Source organism: Lissotriton helveticus, chromosome 6, assembly GCF_964261635.1.
Source record: "Lissotriton helveticus chromosome 6, aLisHel1.1, whole genome shotgun sequence".
In the NCBI taxonomy this organism is placed as follows: domain Eukaryota; kingdom Metazoa; phylum Chordata; class Amphibia; order Caudata; family Salamandridae; genus Lissotriton; species Lissotriton helveticus.
The window spans coordinates 1,164,384,546-1,164,401,150 of record NC_136067.1 but is presented as its reverse complement, the minus strand read 5'-3'; the positions used below and the strand labels follow the sequence as shown (position 1 = coordinate 1,164,401,150).

The window sequence follows — 16,605 nt, the reverse complement described above, 5'->3', positions numbered from 1 at the left end:
CTTTAAGCATAGGATTAGCACAGTGCCATGGGGTGTGTGTAAATGGCTCTCCTCCACGTGGCCTACAATGAAGGGTGATGTTAGTCTCTTCAATACACTATTTACATCTCTCTGTAACATTTGTGGATGGCGGTTTGTTGGGGAGAAGGGAAACATTTCGAAATATGTTCACATTAACATATGTACAAGCTCACCTTACTTTAGGAAATATATCCAATGATCCTAATCTCGACTAACCAATGATAAAATGAAAGCTTGAGGAAAATAAATTCTACAAAAGAAAATACAAATTACCCAACGCACTGTTCATCCCACTCAGAAGAATATCCTATGTGCACAAGGTTTTATGTATGAGAAAAACACACCAAAGACCGAAGGTAAACTAACTATTTAGTCTATTAAGCATTGTCTGCAGCCTTCTCCTGTTGCACAAAGGAGTGGTTCACCTTTGAACAGAATTTTATAAATATCGAATAGACAGATGTTTGCAAACAAGTTAGGATACATGCGTTTTGAAATACGTTATGAAAAAAGTGCTTGAAACAACATCCAAGTAAAACGATTTGCAAGAAAGAACGGTCACAATACTTACTTTAACACTTTTCTCCCACAAATTTTTTACATCAATTCCGTGAAGAACAAGCTTCATGATGGTGCAAAACTCTTCGTGAGCACAGGTATTTAACAGCTGGCCAAGTAATCCGATCAACTCTGGTTCCAAGCTCTGAATAATCGGAATAGTTATCCAATGACCTGTTATCCAAAGAAAGGCAAACGTGACTAAGAAAAACACAACTTATCAGAATCATTAAACATGGTCTCTAACCAATAGGAACACAAAAATAAACAACTGTTACACAACAGCTGCATTTACTTATATACCTCTAGGCTTAAAAGTAAACAGTTTGCATATTTTGTGAGCTAATGGTACCTGCTGAAAGGTGCACGAAAGGAAAATGTTACTTACCTGTGAGCATCTGTTCTTGGCATGTAGTGCTGTACATTAACATGATGTGTATTCTCTGCTATCTTGTTTTGGGCTCCCAAGTGTATAACTTGTTTTCCTTTGAAGAAGTCTTTTCAAGTCACAGGACCTAGTGACTTTGCCTATTGCTGCTAATGTGCATTGTAAGTAAGTGCCCTCTTTTTGCATGGTTGCCCCCACTTTTTGCTAAACTGCTGTTGTGCTCTGACAGAGAGAGCCCTGGGTTCCTGCCAAACACGTACCCAAGGCCTATGTTCTTTCCCTAAATCTGCATTGTAAACAAAACCTCAGTGGCACTCTTTGGCCACAGGTCAGTCCCTTGTAGATGGTACCATAGGTACCAAGGGCACTGTGGTCAGGGAAGGCCTCCAAGGGCTGCAGCACTTATTGTGCCACCCTTAGAGGCCCTGTACTTTTACACACACACACACACACACACACAGCCTTTGCAGGCTGCTTGTTAGTGCAGAACATCCTTGTGTGCCATGCCTACAACCCACTGCCCTGTTTCTGTGTCCGCCTGACTAGAGCACTCCCGTTGAACCGCCCACCTTGGAACTTCTCGGCGCTCGTCCTCGTCTTACAACTTCCGGATCCGACTTCCCCGAGCGGCGCACGCAACACCAGCTGTGCCTTCGCCTTTGCAAACCGATGCTTTAATCTCCGCGGATTGAAATCCGAATTTTATTGCCATTTGAGCGGCAAGCACGGAAGCCGCTGTATTGCCTGGCGCCCGCACCCCCCTGTGGGGGGCCTTGGAACACGACGCGCTGCCTGAGTTTTACAGCGTTTGAGGAGCTAAGGAAGGCTCTAACGGTGCAAGGGGCGGAGAGTGGACTGAATAGCCCGGGACTGTCTCAGTCAGCAAGAAGGGGACTGCCCGGTGTGAAACCCGTCATGCACATTTAACAGAGAGGCGGGTGGTGGCGGAAGGAAAGCCACAAATTACCTGGAGAGGAGAATACAGCCACTGAAGTAGTAAAGGTGCCTGGATCTCGAATGGTGAGGTGAGGAGGGAGTGTGGGCACACAGAAACAGAGGTAAGTGAAAGGGGCAACCCTCCCTAATTTGATTACCTTGACCTAAAAAGTAAATAAAAAAGGGAAGTTAAACAGGGGGGGAGGGTAGTTGCACATACCATCCAGTGTAACTTGTACCCTTGCACCCCCGGCTACGTACTTAAGAAAGAACTGGAAAAGAAAAATGGCCTTAGGGAAAACAAAACCACGTAAGGCCCAGAAAAACGGCAAAAAAGCAGGAAATAAATCCGGAATGGTGGATGTGACCAATGTATCGAAAAGCTTGGAGAATGCGAATAAAGATATGGCAACACCAACCGGGAGCAGAGGAATGGTCAATGGAGAAACTACCCCCCGAGTTCAACCCCTTTGCCAGCGCCTGTGTCCTCTAAGTCAGCCGGCGCAAAAGGGGAGTCAGCGGTATCAAAATCCATTAAGGATTTTTTCGGGAAACATTTTAAAGGGAAAGAGTCAGTATGTAAGGAGAAAAGTGTTTTAGAGATCCCGCAAACCATTGAAGACTCGGCAGAATCCAACTCGGAACCCCTGAACCAGTCCGACTTCAATATCGCTGAGTTACCATTGGAACCTCGACTGTCTTCTTCACCAAGGATGTGGCAGTCATTGTTCACCCAGGACATAGGCGTAGAGGCGGTGAACAAAGATGCAATAACCAGCAGCAATCACTTGGGTGAAGAGAACTTTGGCGAGCGGGAGTTCAGTTTTAATGGTCGACAAAGTATAAAGAGCCCAAATGCTACCGGCCTTAATGCTACAGGGGTGCCTTTATGCAGTTTGGAGGTGACCGGATCAACCAGCTTATCCATGCTTGAGGTCATGTTAATGCTTCAAAAGACTCTACAGGGTATTCTAGAGGTTTCAGTCCTGAATAATGATATAATAAAAAGACAAGGTGACCAATACAAGGATATAATTGGAGAACTGGTACAGATCAAAAACTTGATGCCCGCATTAGTAAGACCAGTAGAAGCTCAGGAAGATAATACAGTGGATAGTGAGGAAGTAGCAAGAAGGGCGAGTAGCCATTCAGAGGATACACCCATAGAATACATATCCTATTGCCCAATGCTAATAAGAAGGTATGGGGGAAGGAGCTATAGAATGCAGAAAACAACAAAGCATAAGAGGGGGAAAAAGGCCCCAGCTAATTGCAACCCCGAAAAGCAACAGGAGTATGGGAGAGGGGCCCCTCCAACCCATAACACAAAGGATAAGGAGCTGAGGCAAGGAGCCAAAAAAAGAAAATCTGCTGAAATAAGAACATGTAGTAATAACTCTAACGATCAAAGCAGGAGAATAACAAGGAATAGTTTGGGAAAAGGTGAAAAGGCTACCAGGAGGACCCAACCAGGGGTAAAGGAGAGTATAGAAGTAGATTGGGGGATGGGCACGTCCGTAAGTGCGGGGCCCTCAAACCCAAGACAGGTGAAGGGGGATAGAGTCAGAGTCAGAGAAGAAGTAAGCAGGCTTACTAGGGGAGAGATGCCAGATGGTTTCTTACAACATCGGCAGCCAGAACTGCCTACAGACAACTGGGTCTTTGTAGAACCTTTAGCTCGGGTAAAGGGGGGGAAAAGAACTAGGAAATTAATCCCTCTAAATCGCTCACAGCTCCTATCATCTTTTGCAAAGTGCCCCAGCTTAAGATATGTCAGTACTGCAGACCTAAAAGAAGTTGGATTTATGGCGAATAGTAAGGGGGAGGAAATAACTAAGGTCCTACTCCACTCAGCCTTTATAAAAGATGCAATAGAAAAGGCAGAGTCTGAGATGCTTTGGGAGGGAATTAGATTAGTAAAAAGGGAAGAGGTGTTACTGAATAAAACAGGGAACTCTTTCCTTCAGAACCACGCAGCCCTAGGCGAAAGACAAATAGAAATGATCAGCCTGGGGAGAGGTAAGAAAGATGCCCTTGAAATTACGATAAAACCAAAAGATCAGAGGTGGGATGTGGAAGATGTCCTTGCTGGAAATAGATATAGAGAACTAGCGTACATGAATGGCGAGGAAGACGGCTACATGAGCAATATTGACTAGGAAGAAGGGTCGTTGCACAGCCTATCCATTCTGTCCTGGAATGTAAATGGATACAATAGAATAATGTTACGGGAAGATTTCAAAAGCACCCTGAAGAAAAATGACATTGTATGCCTCCAGGAAACATGGCTGTGCGACGAAACCCCTGTCACGGAAGGCTTCACTCACCATGTAAAGCCAGCAAAAAAGAACCCATCAGGTAGACCATCCGGTGGCCAGATGACGCTGGCCTCAACAAGGATAGCTAAAGACATGGACTCCCTCGATCTCAAGTGTAACTGGGCTTTGGGTAGTAGAGTATGTACCCTAAACAATATGTTGGGGGCCGAAAACCTATGTATTATAAATGTATACATACAGAAAGGGAAAACTAACGAATATAAGGCTGAATTAGAATGCTTAAAATCAGACCTGGAATACCTATGCGATCGCTATCCAAGAGATGTGATAATGATACTGGGGGACTTCAATCACAGATTAAATCCCATTAAAACGGACCCCTGGTTGAGGGATATGCTGGGAATATATAAAATAGAGCCCGCACATTTTCCCTGCTGTGAGATATCAACTCAAGATGATGAGCTTGGGCAATTGCTAGGGGCTATGGGTCTGGTCTGTATAAATGGAAGAAAGGAGGCAGACCGGCCAGCGAATCGAACTTTTAAGGTAGGACAACAACTGTGCCCAATAGATTATGCATTTATTCAGGCCTGGAATTTTTATCTAATTAACCAATTTGAAATTCTTAGGATGGAGGGTAGTGATCATTACCCACTGCAGGTAGAACTCCAGGTTCTTAGCTCCCCACATAGACAAAAAGTGCTATCGGTAGAGGTGGAATACCCCAAACGACTCACTACGAGAATCACGGATGAATATATAAAAAAGCTGAGTGCACACCAGTTAACCGTGGAACTAGATAATCTAGCACCTGAGGAGGGCATAACCTGGTATGAGGATACATTAAGGGATATGGTGGAATGCCTGTGGATAAAACTAAAACTTGGCAATCGCAAAGTAGTAAATAATGTGAAACCTAACCCCAGTAGTACCTTCCATTGGTTCGATGATGAATGTCGGAAGATAAAGGCTAGTATTAAAAAACAGGAGAGATATCTAAGTGTAAATTATAGTGATGAAGCGGTAATAGAACTCAAGAAACTAAAAATAAATTATAAGTCCACTATTAGAGATAAAAAAAGAACCTTTAAGGATAAATGTTGGGGGAATTTACTTCAGACAATTGAAGAAAAGAATGTGAGAGGCTTTTGGAAGTTAATTCAGGAATGTACGGGGAAAGTCTCAGGAACCCTACACTGTTCGGTGCCAGAGGCCAAGTGGGTATTTACAACAAGGGGTGGTGAGGGACAGAGTCTCTGAATTAAGCAGAATACTCTCACCCAGTCAAGAGATCAGGGCTAGATCCAACACCGTTTTTTAGCTCATTGCACCATCCCAGTTTCAGAACCTGGCTGTATGCAAATTAGTCTGTTCCTGTCCCAGTGCATGATGGGAACAGGGCAAACCAAACTACAAAAGCCAATTCTTACACTGGGAAGGAAACAAGCTTACGGGGACCGGTTTCTGGCATTACAGCCGTCTTCGGCCCAGCTTGCTTGAATCCTGATGGTGCAATGAGCAAGGGACTCATGTCTGAGTATACCCTTCCACGCTTAGGGTGGACAAAATTATTTACAACAAGGGGTGGTGAGGGACAGAGTCTCTGAATTAAGCAGAATACTCTCACCCAGTCAAGAGATCAGGGCTAGATCCAACACCGTTTTTTAGCTCATTGCACCATCCCAGTTTCAGAACCTGGCTGTATGCAAATTAGTCTGTTCCTGTCCCAGTGCATGATGGGAACAGGGCAAACCAAACTACAAAAGCCAATTCTTACACTGGGAAGGAAACAAGCTTCCGGGGACCGGTTTCTGGCAATTGGCCAAGTGGGTGACATATCTGGAAGAAATCTATGGCATATGGCCAGACAGGGAGGGAAAAACGACCAATGATTGGCCTGGAATAAGGGAAGAAATTAAAGTATACTTCTCCCCAGAGGCCATTAGAGGTATAATAAAGGGACTAAACCTAACACGGGCTGCAGGACCCGATAATTTACCAGCGATCATAATAAAAACGAACATAGATTGGTGGGCGGTGTTTTTTTCTAACATGTTCCAAGAAATCCTAAACACAGGCAAGTTCCCAGATAATTGGAAAGGGGCAATTATCAGGCCAAAACATAAGAAAGGCGATGTAAACTCCCCGAAAAACTACCGCCTAATAAACCTGCTGGATATTGGAGAAAAGGTCTTTTCTAAAGCAATTCTGGGTATTTTAAAGGACTGGGTTGACAACAAACACATAGTACCACCAGAACAGGGGGGGTTCAAAGAAGGCCACTCAACGGTTGACCACTGTTTTGCTCTTTGGTCCATTGCACGGAAGTCGATCGATCAGGGGGGGAAACTATTTGCCTGTTTCGTGGACTTCCGTGCAGCTTTTGATCTGGTGGACCGGGAGCAACTGTGGTCAACATTGGTCGGGTATGAAATACAGGGCGACCTGCTGGCCCTAATTAAAGAACTGCATACAGAAAATTGGGCACAGATAATTCTGGATAAGGAGGGAGGATTGACGAAGAGAATACCAATTGGGAACGGTTTAAGGCAGGGATGTGTACTTGCCCCCTTACTATTCTCTCTGTTTTTAGCTGACCTTCCCCAAACATTAAGGGAGGTTAGAGGGGCAAACCCAAAATTAGGAGGAAACCAGACATCATGCCTCCTCTACGCAGATGATCTGGTAATTATGGATCAGACGGAGATTGGGCTCCAAAGAAAATTAAATCGATTCAAAGAATACTGTAACACCAAAAAACTTGTAGTAAACATGGAGAAAACAAAAGTTGTCTGCTTTGGCAGGAGAAAAACAAAGTTTTCTTGGTATCTGGGTACAGTACTGCTTGAGAGGGTAGCTGATTACAGGTATCTGGGAATGTGGTTCTCTGGTACCCTGAAATGGTACACTCATTTGCAAGCTTTAAAAATGAGGGCATTGGCTTCAGTGAAAGGACTAAAAAGATTTAACAATATCTATGGAGAAATGTCAGACAGACCGGTCCTGAAAGCCTATCAAGCAATGGTGCCCCCCCAATTCCTGTATGGAGCCGAAGTTATTTATTTAAGCGGTAAGACCGCCTGGGATAGAGAGGAGGGAAATATATTTAAAAGTATTTTTGTACTGCCCAAATCTTCCATGGTACAGGCGGCCAGACTTGAGTTGGGAATTACCTCTTGGGCGATAACTGCCTGTATGGCCCTTGTACGGTTCTGGCAGCGATTGGGAGCAGATGAGCTCCTTAAAATCTCCCAGTGGACTAAAGTGGAAATTATAAAGAGCGACTTACCCTGGGCCAAAGAGACAAGAGCATCAATAAGGAATGCTTACAGGGCGCTCGATTTAAAGGTCTGCCCGCTACAAGATCACACATTAATAAGTAAGAAAGAACTAAGGCTTCAAGGAACCGATATGTCCCGTTCTTATGACCGGGAGTACCTTTCACAAAAAAGTTCGGTAGCCCACATGACAGCTGTATGGGAGCTTGACCAACATTATCCGTATGTGGACCGACTACCAAGTCATGATTTAAGGCGAGAAGTCCTAAAAATGAGAATTGGAATAAACCCATGTTATGTTAATAATGGAGCGCGAAATCAAATGATAAGCTGTAACGGGATCTGCACCTGCACTTTAGGCACTACCTGTAATATTATACATATTTTACTGGATTGTATGTGGTTTTTAGATTTGCGAAAGGAGTTTTTATGTCCGATTTTTAAAACTTATAATATTACAAATAGGATGCAAGCCTCCAAATTGTTGTTGGAAATGGAGAACTTAGATATAGCCTGTGCCTTGGGGAAATACATGAAAAAAGTTAAGGTGTCCCTCAATTACACAGAGTAAGATCTAACAATATAAGACCTCGTCATTAAACAAGTGTGAAACAACGAGAGTTTAAAAGAGTGCTGCATGATTAAGGATGTGATGTATAGGTACGATAAGTATTTTTAATTAAATTCATTGTTATAATACTCCGATTTAAAATGTTAATTAAGTATATGTATATCAAGCCGTAAGATGATATTGATACCGCTGTGTTATGTATTATTGTGTTTTTAAAATTTTCTCCTGTTTTAGTAAGATAAGAGGCAAATTGTACTTTTATGGTTGTAAAAAACCAAATAAAGTTGTTTTTGACTGACTGACTGACTGAATGTACAAAAAATAAATAAATATTACAAAATACATATTACACTGCCCTGGCATAGGTCATATGTCAGCCACTCCTCTAGCAGGGTGCCATATACCAGTGGTGAGGGTACAGGTGCATAAGCATTGTACCCCTACAGTGTCTAAGTCAATTCTTAGACATTGTAAGTACAGTATTGCCGTTAAGAGTATATGGCACTGGGAGTTTGTCATTACGAACTCCACAGCACCATATAATAGCTTTACTGAAAACTGGGAAGTTTGGTATCAAACCTCTCAGCACATCAAACCCACACTGATGCCAGAGTGGGATTTAATGAAAAATGCACACAGAGGGCACCTTAGAGATGCCCCCTGAAAAACAACCTAACACTAGTGTCCAGGCTGAGTGGCTGCTCGCCAGCTGCCACCTCCAGACATGTTTCTGGACCCCGGAGTCGAGAGCCTGCTGCTCTTAGGGGTCTGAAACAATGCACATCCTGAGACAAGGTGCCAAGCCTCCTCCCCCAGGATGGGCAGTGTCCACGAAGGGGAAGCTACAAGCCTTCCCGCCGTTGAGCTTCCCCAGGCCTTTTGCTGCTTCCAGCAACTGGCCCCCTACCAGTTCTGACCCCCGCTTTGGGCAGGAGAATCAGCAGGAAAACCAAGTGAGGGAGGGAGGTGTGCCCAACTTTGCCAACCCCACCCCTCAGGTGGGAGAGGCGAGGTGAACCACAACTATCAGTCCCCACCATCTTGAAAATGTCGGAACCCAAACAACCAGAGTGAAGCATATGCCCCCCTCCCACTGGAGGGAGGCATAATAGGGGGTGTACCCACCCCACGGAAGGGACCCATTGGTCCCAATCTTCACCTACCTGTAACGCCCATAAATCTAGTATTCAGGGCAACCCTGAACCTCGCCTCCTCAGACAAGAACAGACTAAGAAGAAAAGAAGAAGAAGGACCGAAGAAGCCGTGCCAAAGCTAAGAAGAGGTGGATGCCCACCGCCATAGCACCAGCCCTACCGCCCGTCCCCACCTCGAACCTGCAGAAGCAAAATCCCGGTGTGTCCTGCAGCCAGCAGCCTCAAAGAACCCGAAGGGCCTGCCCTGCCTTACACCCCAAATACTTTGTCTCCCATGAACACGGGATTTGTTCACCCACAGACTCTGGCTCCGGCCAAATCCACAAGTCTGCACCAATCTGCACCCGAAGCCCACGGCCTGAGATCGAGTGGCCCACAAGGAGGTCTCCCCGGCGATCTCGACCTGAGATCTGGTGGTCCATGACCGCCTTCGACCTTCTCCAGGACGCCTGCAGTCTCTTTCCAGAGGATCACCCCAACCGCAAATGGAGCTGGTAAGAAAACCCAACATCTAAAGACACCCCTGCATCCGACGCCCCACGACTTTGGGTGGGCCAACCGACTGTGTCCCAGCATCCCCAGGCATCTCAACTTACCTCTCCAGCCGGTGCTCCCCTCCAGAAGATCTTTATCCCGAGCCTGCAGTATTTGTCAAAAACTGAGAATCTTCATTGAAACTAACAGGGCACCCGACACAAAAACAGCCCCCTATCGCCCATTGGATAACATAGGGCCTCAGCACTCTGCAACTGGCCGCCCTAGTGCCGCTGAGGGTACTTTGAGAGTGCATCCTTGACCTGTGGGTAACCCTTTTTCTAACCCCAGAAACTCAACTCCAAAGACCAAGTACTAACTTGTTAACGGATAGCTTCATTTCTCTCTATACGAATACACTGTTTTCCCTTGAAAAATGTTCTTAGTGTGTAGTTGATTTTTATGAAAACCTAAAAAACTATAACTGTACAAAATTGATTTTACTTACCTTTTCTCTAGGAAATGTCCCACTGTGATATCTAGGCATATCACACGGAGTAGAAAAAGTAACTTAGAAGTAATCTGAAAAGTAATGTCCACATTTTGACTTACCTGTATTTCAATCAATTGCATTTGAACCTGCATTCAATTGTAAAACATTGCATAAGATTTTGCAAAGCATTTATTTCACTTACCTGTGCCAGGCTTGGCTTGCTTCGAGAAATAAAATAACGTAATATTTTTATACAAACATAATTGGTCTGAGTTCAGTCTGAGTGCGAGACATCATTTTCTGATTGAGTGTGTAGAACAAATGCTTAACACTGCCCTCTGATAAAGTCTTACTGCTCGCCCACACTACCACAAATAGAGAGTAAGGTGCTATCTACATTACCTCTGCCTATCTTTGGGGTTCCACTGGACTATATACAGAGCAATCTTCCTACATAGGTGAATCAGCGGTGGGGTATATAACTTTGCATTTGTTGGACTTACTTGATTACCACCTGATTACACAACAGAACTGTTTAAATTGTCTTTAGAATTCTGATTTTTTGAATTGACAAATGTTTCCAAATTACTAAAATTCTTGTTAGGGCCTTTTTTAAGTCTCTTTAGAATTTTAGAAAAATAAAAGTTCACTTTAATTAGGGTTAAGAGGGGTTAGAAGTTTTTTTAACAATGTCTATTAACAAGAACCCACCTGTTAGTGAAGAAAACCACAATGGCATAGAGGATCAGGTTGAGGAGCCCGACCTCACCCTTTTCTCCACTTAGAATTTAGGGAGTTCATGTATCTATGCAAACTTGAAAATATAATCATGGGGTCCCATTCCTCCAAACAAAAGCTCCAGGACATGTTGGCAGGGTATGGTAAGGATCATTCTTCTGAGAATGGTGAAGACCTATCAGATGAAGACAGAGTAAGGGGGTGAGGATAACTACCAACCCCCCCCCCCCCCCAACACACACACACTTCATAGGGAGAGAAGGGTCCCAGTGGCCCGGACTCCAAGAATAAACCCCTGAGCACCTAGAGGCCACACAGGTGGATCAGGTGCTATTGAGGACAGCCTCAAAGAGGAGGAAAACCTTTTAGTAAGGTTGACCAAAATATTGGATCTAGAGAACAGACTCCTGGCTCTAGAGAAAGAGAGAGCAGGGATGGGCTTGGCTCCCATCAATGGTGGCAGCAATTTACTAAATAAAGATAAAGAACAAACTTATGATCCTAAAATCCCCAAAGAGATTGCCCCTAAATATTAAGAGGGTGATGAGATCACAAAATGGTTCACAGCATTTGAGAGGGCTGTGAAATGAGAATAGTTAAAGTCACACTGGGGGGCACTCCTTTGGGAACTGTTCACTGTCAACTGCAGGGACAGACTCCTGACCCATACAGGGGCAGATGCTGGGACTTATAACCTCATGAAGAGTACTCTGATTGAGGGCTTTGGACTCACAACAGAGGAATATAGATTTAGATTCAGGGGGGCTCAAAAAACCCAAAATCAGTCCTGGATTGACTTCGTTGACTACTCAGTTAAGACACTAGATGGTTGGTTAACTGGAAAAAATGTGCATGATTTCAATGGACTTTACAATTTGTTTATGAAAGAACATCTTTTAAGTATCACCATTTGGTAGACCTAGGTCGAATTTCTTCCCAAGAATTGGGAAAGAAGGCACTGGGTCAAGACAAGGGTGAGAAAAACAGCCACTGGCGGTGACCAAAAGAAAGGGGTTACAAAACATCCCCAGGGGAAAGGTGGTGAGAATCCCCAAGATAAAAAGCCCGAGTCTTCAAAAAGGCCCCAATAACCTGCACAGTGGGGTGGGTCCCAAAACTCTTCCCAGTCTAATAATAGGAACAAGGGAAAGAACTTTGATCACCAAAAGGTCTGGTGTCACAACTGTAAGAAGTTGGGACACTTAATTGGAAATGCTGCTTGCCCAAACAAGAAGCCCCCTAGTCCTCCTACAGCTACTTCTGGTGTAGTCAGTCTCCAGATGGGATCGACAGTGTGCCCAGAGCAAATCAGTGTTCACACTGAAGCAGTTCTATTCACAGAAGGAGAAGTTTAGTTTGCCACTTTAGCTGTGTGGCCTCCCAACTTAAAGAAGTATGTGTAATACCTCTGGATGAATGGGACTTGAATAGAAGCCCTGAGGGATACAGGTGCCAGAGTCACTATGGTGAGAGAAGAGATACATTGGTTTCCCCAGAGCAATACCTGATTGGGAACTCTTACCCAGTAACCAACGCAGACAGTGTTACTACTATCTATGCCATGGCTATGGTAACATTAGACGGGGGGGTGGGGGTTCTGGCCTGAAACAGGTAGTGGTCTCTCCAAAGTTTCCAGCTGCCTGTATGCTTGGTAATGACCTGGAACCCTCAGAATGGGATGAGGTGGAATTAAAAACCCATGCAGCAATTCTGGACATCCCTGAGATTGTGTGTGCTCTAGTCTTTACTAGAGCATAGAGCCGAAAGCAGGGTGAAAAAGGAGTGTTGGAGACTGAAAGAATGGGCCAACCGTCCAAGAGTAAAGGTAAGAAGACTGGAAAACCAGCTTCTGTACAGCAAAAGGATCAGGGCCCCTCTCCTTAGGGAGAGGACTTGGAAGCTCCAGAGGGAACTGAGCCCATGCAGCTTGAACCTTACCAGGTTGAACTCTTAGGCCCAGGGGAACCCTCTAGGGAGGAGCTGTGCCTTTGACAGCAGGACTGTCCCACTCTTGAAAGCCAGAGGCAGCAAGCTACTGCACAGGAAAAGGGAGATGTCAGTGGTACCCACAGAGTTGACTGGGAGGAGTGACTACTGTACACTGAGGCCAGAGACTCCAACCCTGGAGCCACTAGGAGTGTGGTAGTGCCTCAAAAGTACAGGGAGTTTCTACTAACTTTACCTCATGACATCCCCCTAACTGGACATCTGGGCCAAACCAAAAGCTGGGAAAGGCTAGTTAGCGACTTACGGGCCCAAGATGTGTCAGAAGGTAAAGGAGTTTGACAGCTCCTGTATCACCTGTCAAGCCAGTGTCTAAACAGGTGCACAGCTAAAGGCCCCCTGATACCACTACCTGCGGTGGGGGTTACCTTTGAAAGAGTGGGTGTGGACATAGTGGTTCCACTTGAACCTCCCACAGCATCAGGAAACACATTTATACTAGTGGTAGTGTATCGTGCCACTAGGTATCTTGAGGAAATTCCCCTTAGGACTACTGCAGCTCCTGAGGTAGCCAAGGCCATAATTGGTGTCTTCACCATTGTAGGGTTTCCTAAGGAGGTGGTTTCAGACAGAGGGTTGAACTGCAAGTCTGCTTACCTAAAACATATGTGGAAAGAGTGTGGAATGCAGTACAAGTTTACTACACCCTATCACCAACAAACCAATGGTCTTGTTGAGAGGTTTAACAAGACATTGAAAGGCATGATTATGGGCTTCCTGAAAAGCTCAAAAGGAGATGGGATGTCCTATTACCATGCTTTTTTTTTTTGCAGAGTCTACATATCTGTTATCAGACTTTTTTTTTTGAAGACCTTTATTATGCCATTCTACAAAAGAACACAGCTACTGGCCTACAACCTCATCAGGCCGGCCGCAAATACGAATGATACACGGTTATTTAGTCTGTTTGACACAGCCCTTCAGCCGACATCCAGAGGTCCGGCGGCGTAGCAATAGAAAAATATTTAAAAAAACATACCCAGCACTTGTAGTACCAATTCAGGATATCTCTTCAGACTTTCATGTAGCGTATGTCCTATACAAACAAATCAACAAACAACCCCCCCCCCCGAAACCCTGTAGATCCAAGTTGAACAGTAACCTTGATTGCGGAAGACAGAGCAAGCATAATGATCGGGAAAATACATGAGCTGTAAGATCAAATGTGGGCCATGTTGATACCTCAGTATACGTACACCTGAAACGTCCCTGAAAAACAAAGGGGACTAGCTCCAGTGTGGGAGGACGGCAGTGAGTAAGTACAGCAGATGGAATGTCGTGCATCCGGAGGAACAAGTGACACGCGTCACGCTCCATCCCTGTATGTATTGGAACAGAAGAACGCCCACAACACGGCAGTGAGTAGCCCATGAAGACCATATCTACAAGTGCAGGGCAGCGGGGCATGTCAGAGAGAAAGAGCAATATCTATCATCGTCAGTAACTTTGGACAACATGTAGGCAGTGTAAGGGCCCCAAATATCACATGGGCGCGAGACAGATGGGAGTTCTTCATAATAACATATCAACTGATCGCGGCAATATGCCATTTCCTGTAGCCAGGTTTTAACATCAGGTGCCCGTCTCCCTCCCCAGCAAGCTGCCACTCTCCATTTGGCAATTTGTAGCGCCAGTGTCACCAAGCGTCTCATACCCAGCGGCACTCCAGACACTATGCCGAGCAGACATATGCGGTGATCCATCAATCGACCCCTGCGTCATTTCAGTCAACACTTCCGTCACAGCCGTCCAAAATGCAAACACTCGAGGGCACACCCAAGCTAAGTGGATAAAGTTGGCCCCATCCATCCCACAACGTACACAGGCGGTCGAGTCACGAAGCCCATATTTATAAAGCTGCTCAGGAGTGTAATACCATTGCTGTAAAAATTTGTAGTGAATGAGTCTAAACTTATCGTTAGCTGCAAAACTAGCAGTCATAATACAGCATTCTGACCATTCCTCATCCGTCAGCGGCTCCAGCAAACAAGCATCCCATCTAGCCCTTGCAACCACATTCATCCCTCCTTCGTCTTCCTGTGACGCCCGGTATAATCGCAAAATCATCTTCACACGAGAAGTCGTGGTGTACAGCAACTGTAAAGCACCAAGCGTAGGCGGTTCCATTGGAAATGACGGATAGAGATCGCGCACCGCGGCACGTAACCTAACATAAGCAAATGTAGCCATAGTTCCGTTATTTGTATGATCCAGTAAGCTCTGTAGCGCAAGGAATTTGCCCGCGGGAAAAACATCTCCCATGGTCTGTATTCCCGCACCTTGCAACAGCTGAAGTGTCCCCACTTCACTTGATACTGAAATGCGTGCATGATTCAATAAAGGCATGGCCGGAGCGTACAGCGGCAAGCGGTCCGAACGCTTCCCCAGATCCCGCCAGGCTTTCGCAGTGCACTGCACCGTGTCTACTTCACCTTTCACATATACCGAATGTGGATTTACTATCATCGCCTTCAAAGGCAGCGGATAGATTGCTCCAGCCTCAATTGCAACATGAGGTGTATATGGCGGCGCCGAGATCCAGTACGAGGCAAAATGCACCTGAGCACATAGATAATACAATCTCATATCCGGCACAGCGAACCCGCCCAGCTCATAGGGTTTAGTCAGTGTGTCCCACTTCACACGTGGTTTCTTCCCCCCCCCAGGCCATGGTGATTAACAAGGATTGAAGCGTTGCGAAAAAATGAGATGTCAAGGCAAGACGAATGTTTACAAAATAATACACAAACTTAGGGAGCACCACCATTTTAATCAGGGCTATCCGGTACGCAAACGAGAGGGGTAAACGTATCCAGCGCGTCACCTGATCCTCCAGTTTCGAAATCGCTACTCCATAATTAGCTCGAATTATTTCTTGGGAGTCTCTATGTACCCATATCCCCAGGTACCGAACAGGCTCCGTGGTCCATTCCAAGGGGAACTCCAAAGGAAAGGGTAGGGTAATGTCTGTCAAAGGTAACAATATTGACTTATCCCAATTAATGGATAAACCAGAAAAGCGTTCAAATCTGATATATTCCCTAATCACCCCTTCAAGATATTTATCGGGCTCACGGATATATAACACCATGTCATCGGCATACATGGAAACCGCCAATGATCGGAGATGGAATCGCAAAGCCGAGGCCGCATGCCTTTGCCTCAAGATACAGGCCAGGGGTTCTAAAACAATAGCAAATAATAAAGGCGAGAGTGGGCATCCCTGCCTCGTACCTCTCTGTATAGCAAAGGGTGCCGACACACGACCATTAACCCGCGCACGAGCAATCGGATTGGTGTAGAGTAAGGTGATCCAGGACGTGAAGGCATAAGGCACACCCATGCGATGCAACACCGCCAACATATATTTCCAAGCCACAGAATCGAATGCCTTGGAGGCGTCTAGAAGAACCGCCACCGCAGCAAGATCAGGCTTAAGTAGGTGAAGAATCGCAAACACGCTCTCAGATTGTGTGACGTGGAGCTTAGCGGCACAAAGCCAGACTGGTCAGGCAGTATCATATCGGGTAAGATCAGACTCAGGCGCGTAGCCAATACTTTGCCGAGTATTTTCACGTCTGTATACATTAGGGACAATGGGCGATATGATTCACACCGGTCCTGCAGTTTCCCGGGCTTCGGGAGAGCCACAAGGAAGGCCTCTCTCATCGTTGCTGGAAGTTGTCCACGTTCTAGAGCCTCCTCCAGCAC

General features: G+C 45.4%; 1 protein-coding gene across 1 annotated transcript in view; it reads right to left on the bottom strand.

The window, feature by feature from the left end:
- The window catches only part of URB2 (URB2 ribosome biogenesis homolog), a 543,562-nt gene that overhangs the window by 270,729 nt on the left and 256,228 nt on the right, over nt 1–16,605 (bottom strand). The window contains exon 5 of the mRNA XM_078648834.1: nt 593–753. Within this exon, the coding sequence (XP_078504960.1) occupies nt 593–753 (161 nt within the window). The remainder of the gene's footprint in view (nt 1–592; nt 754–16,605) is intronic.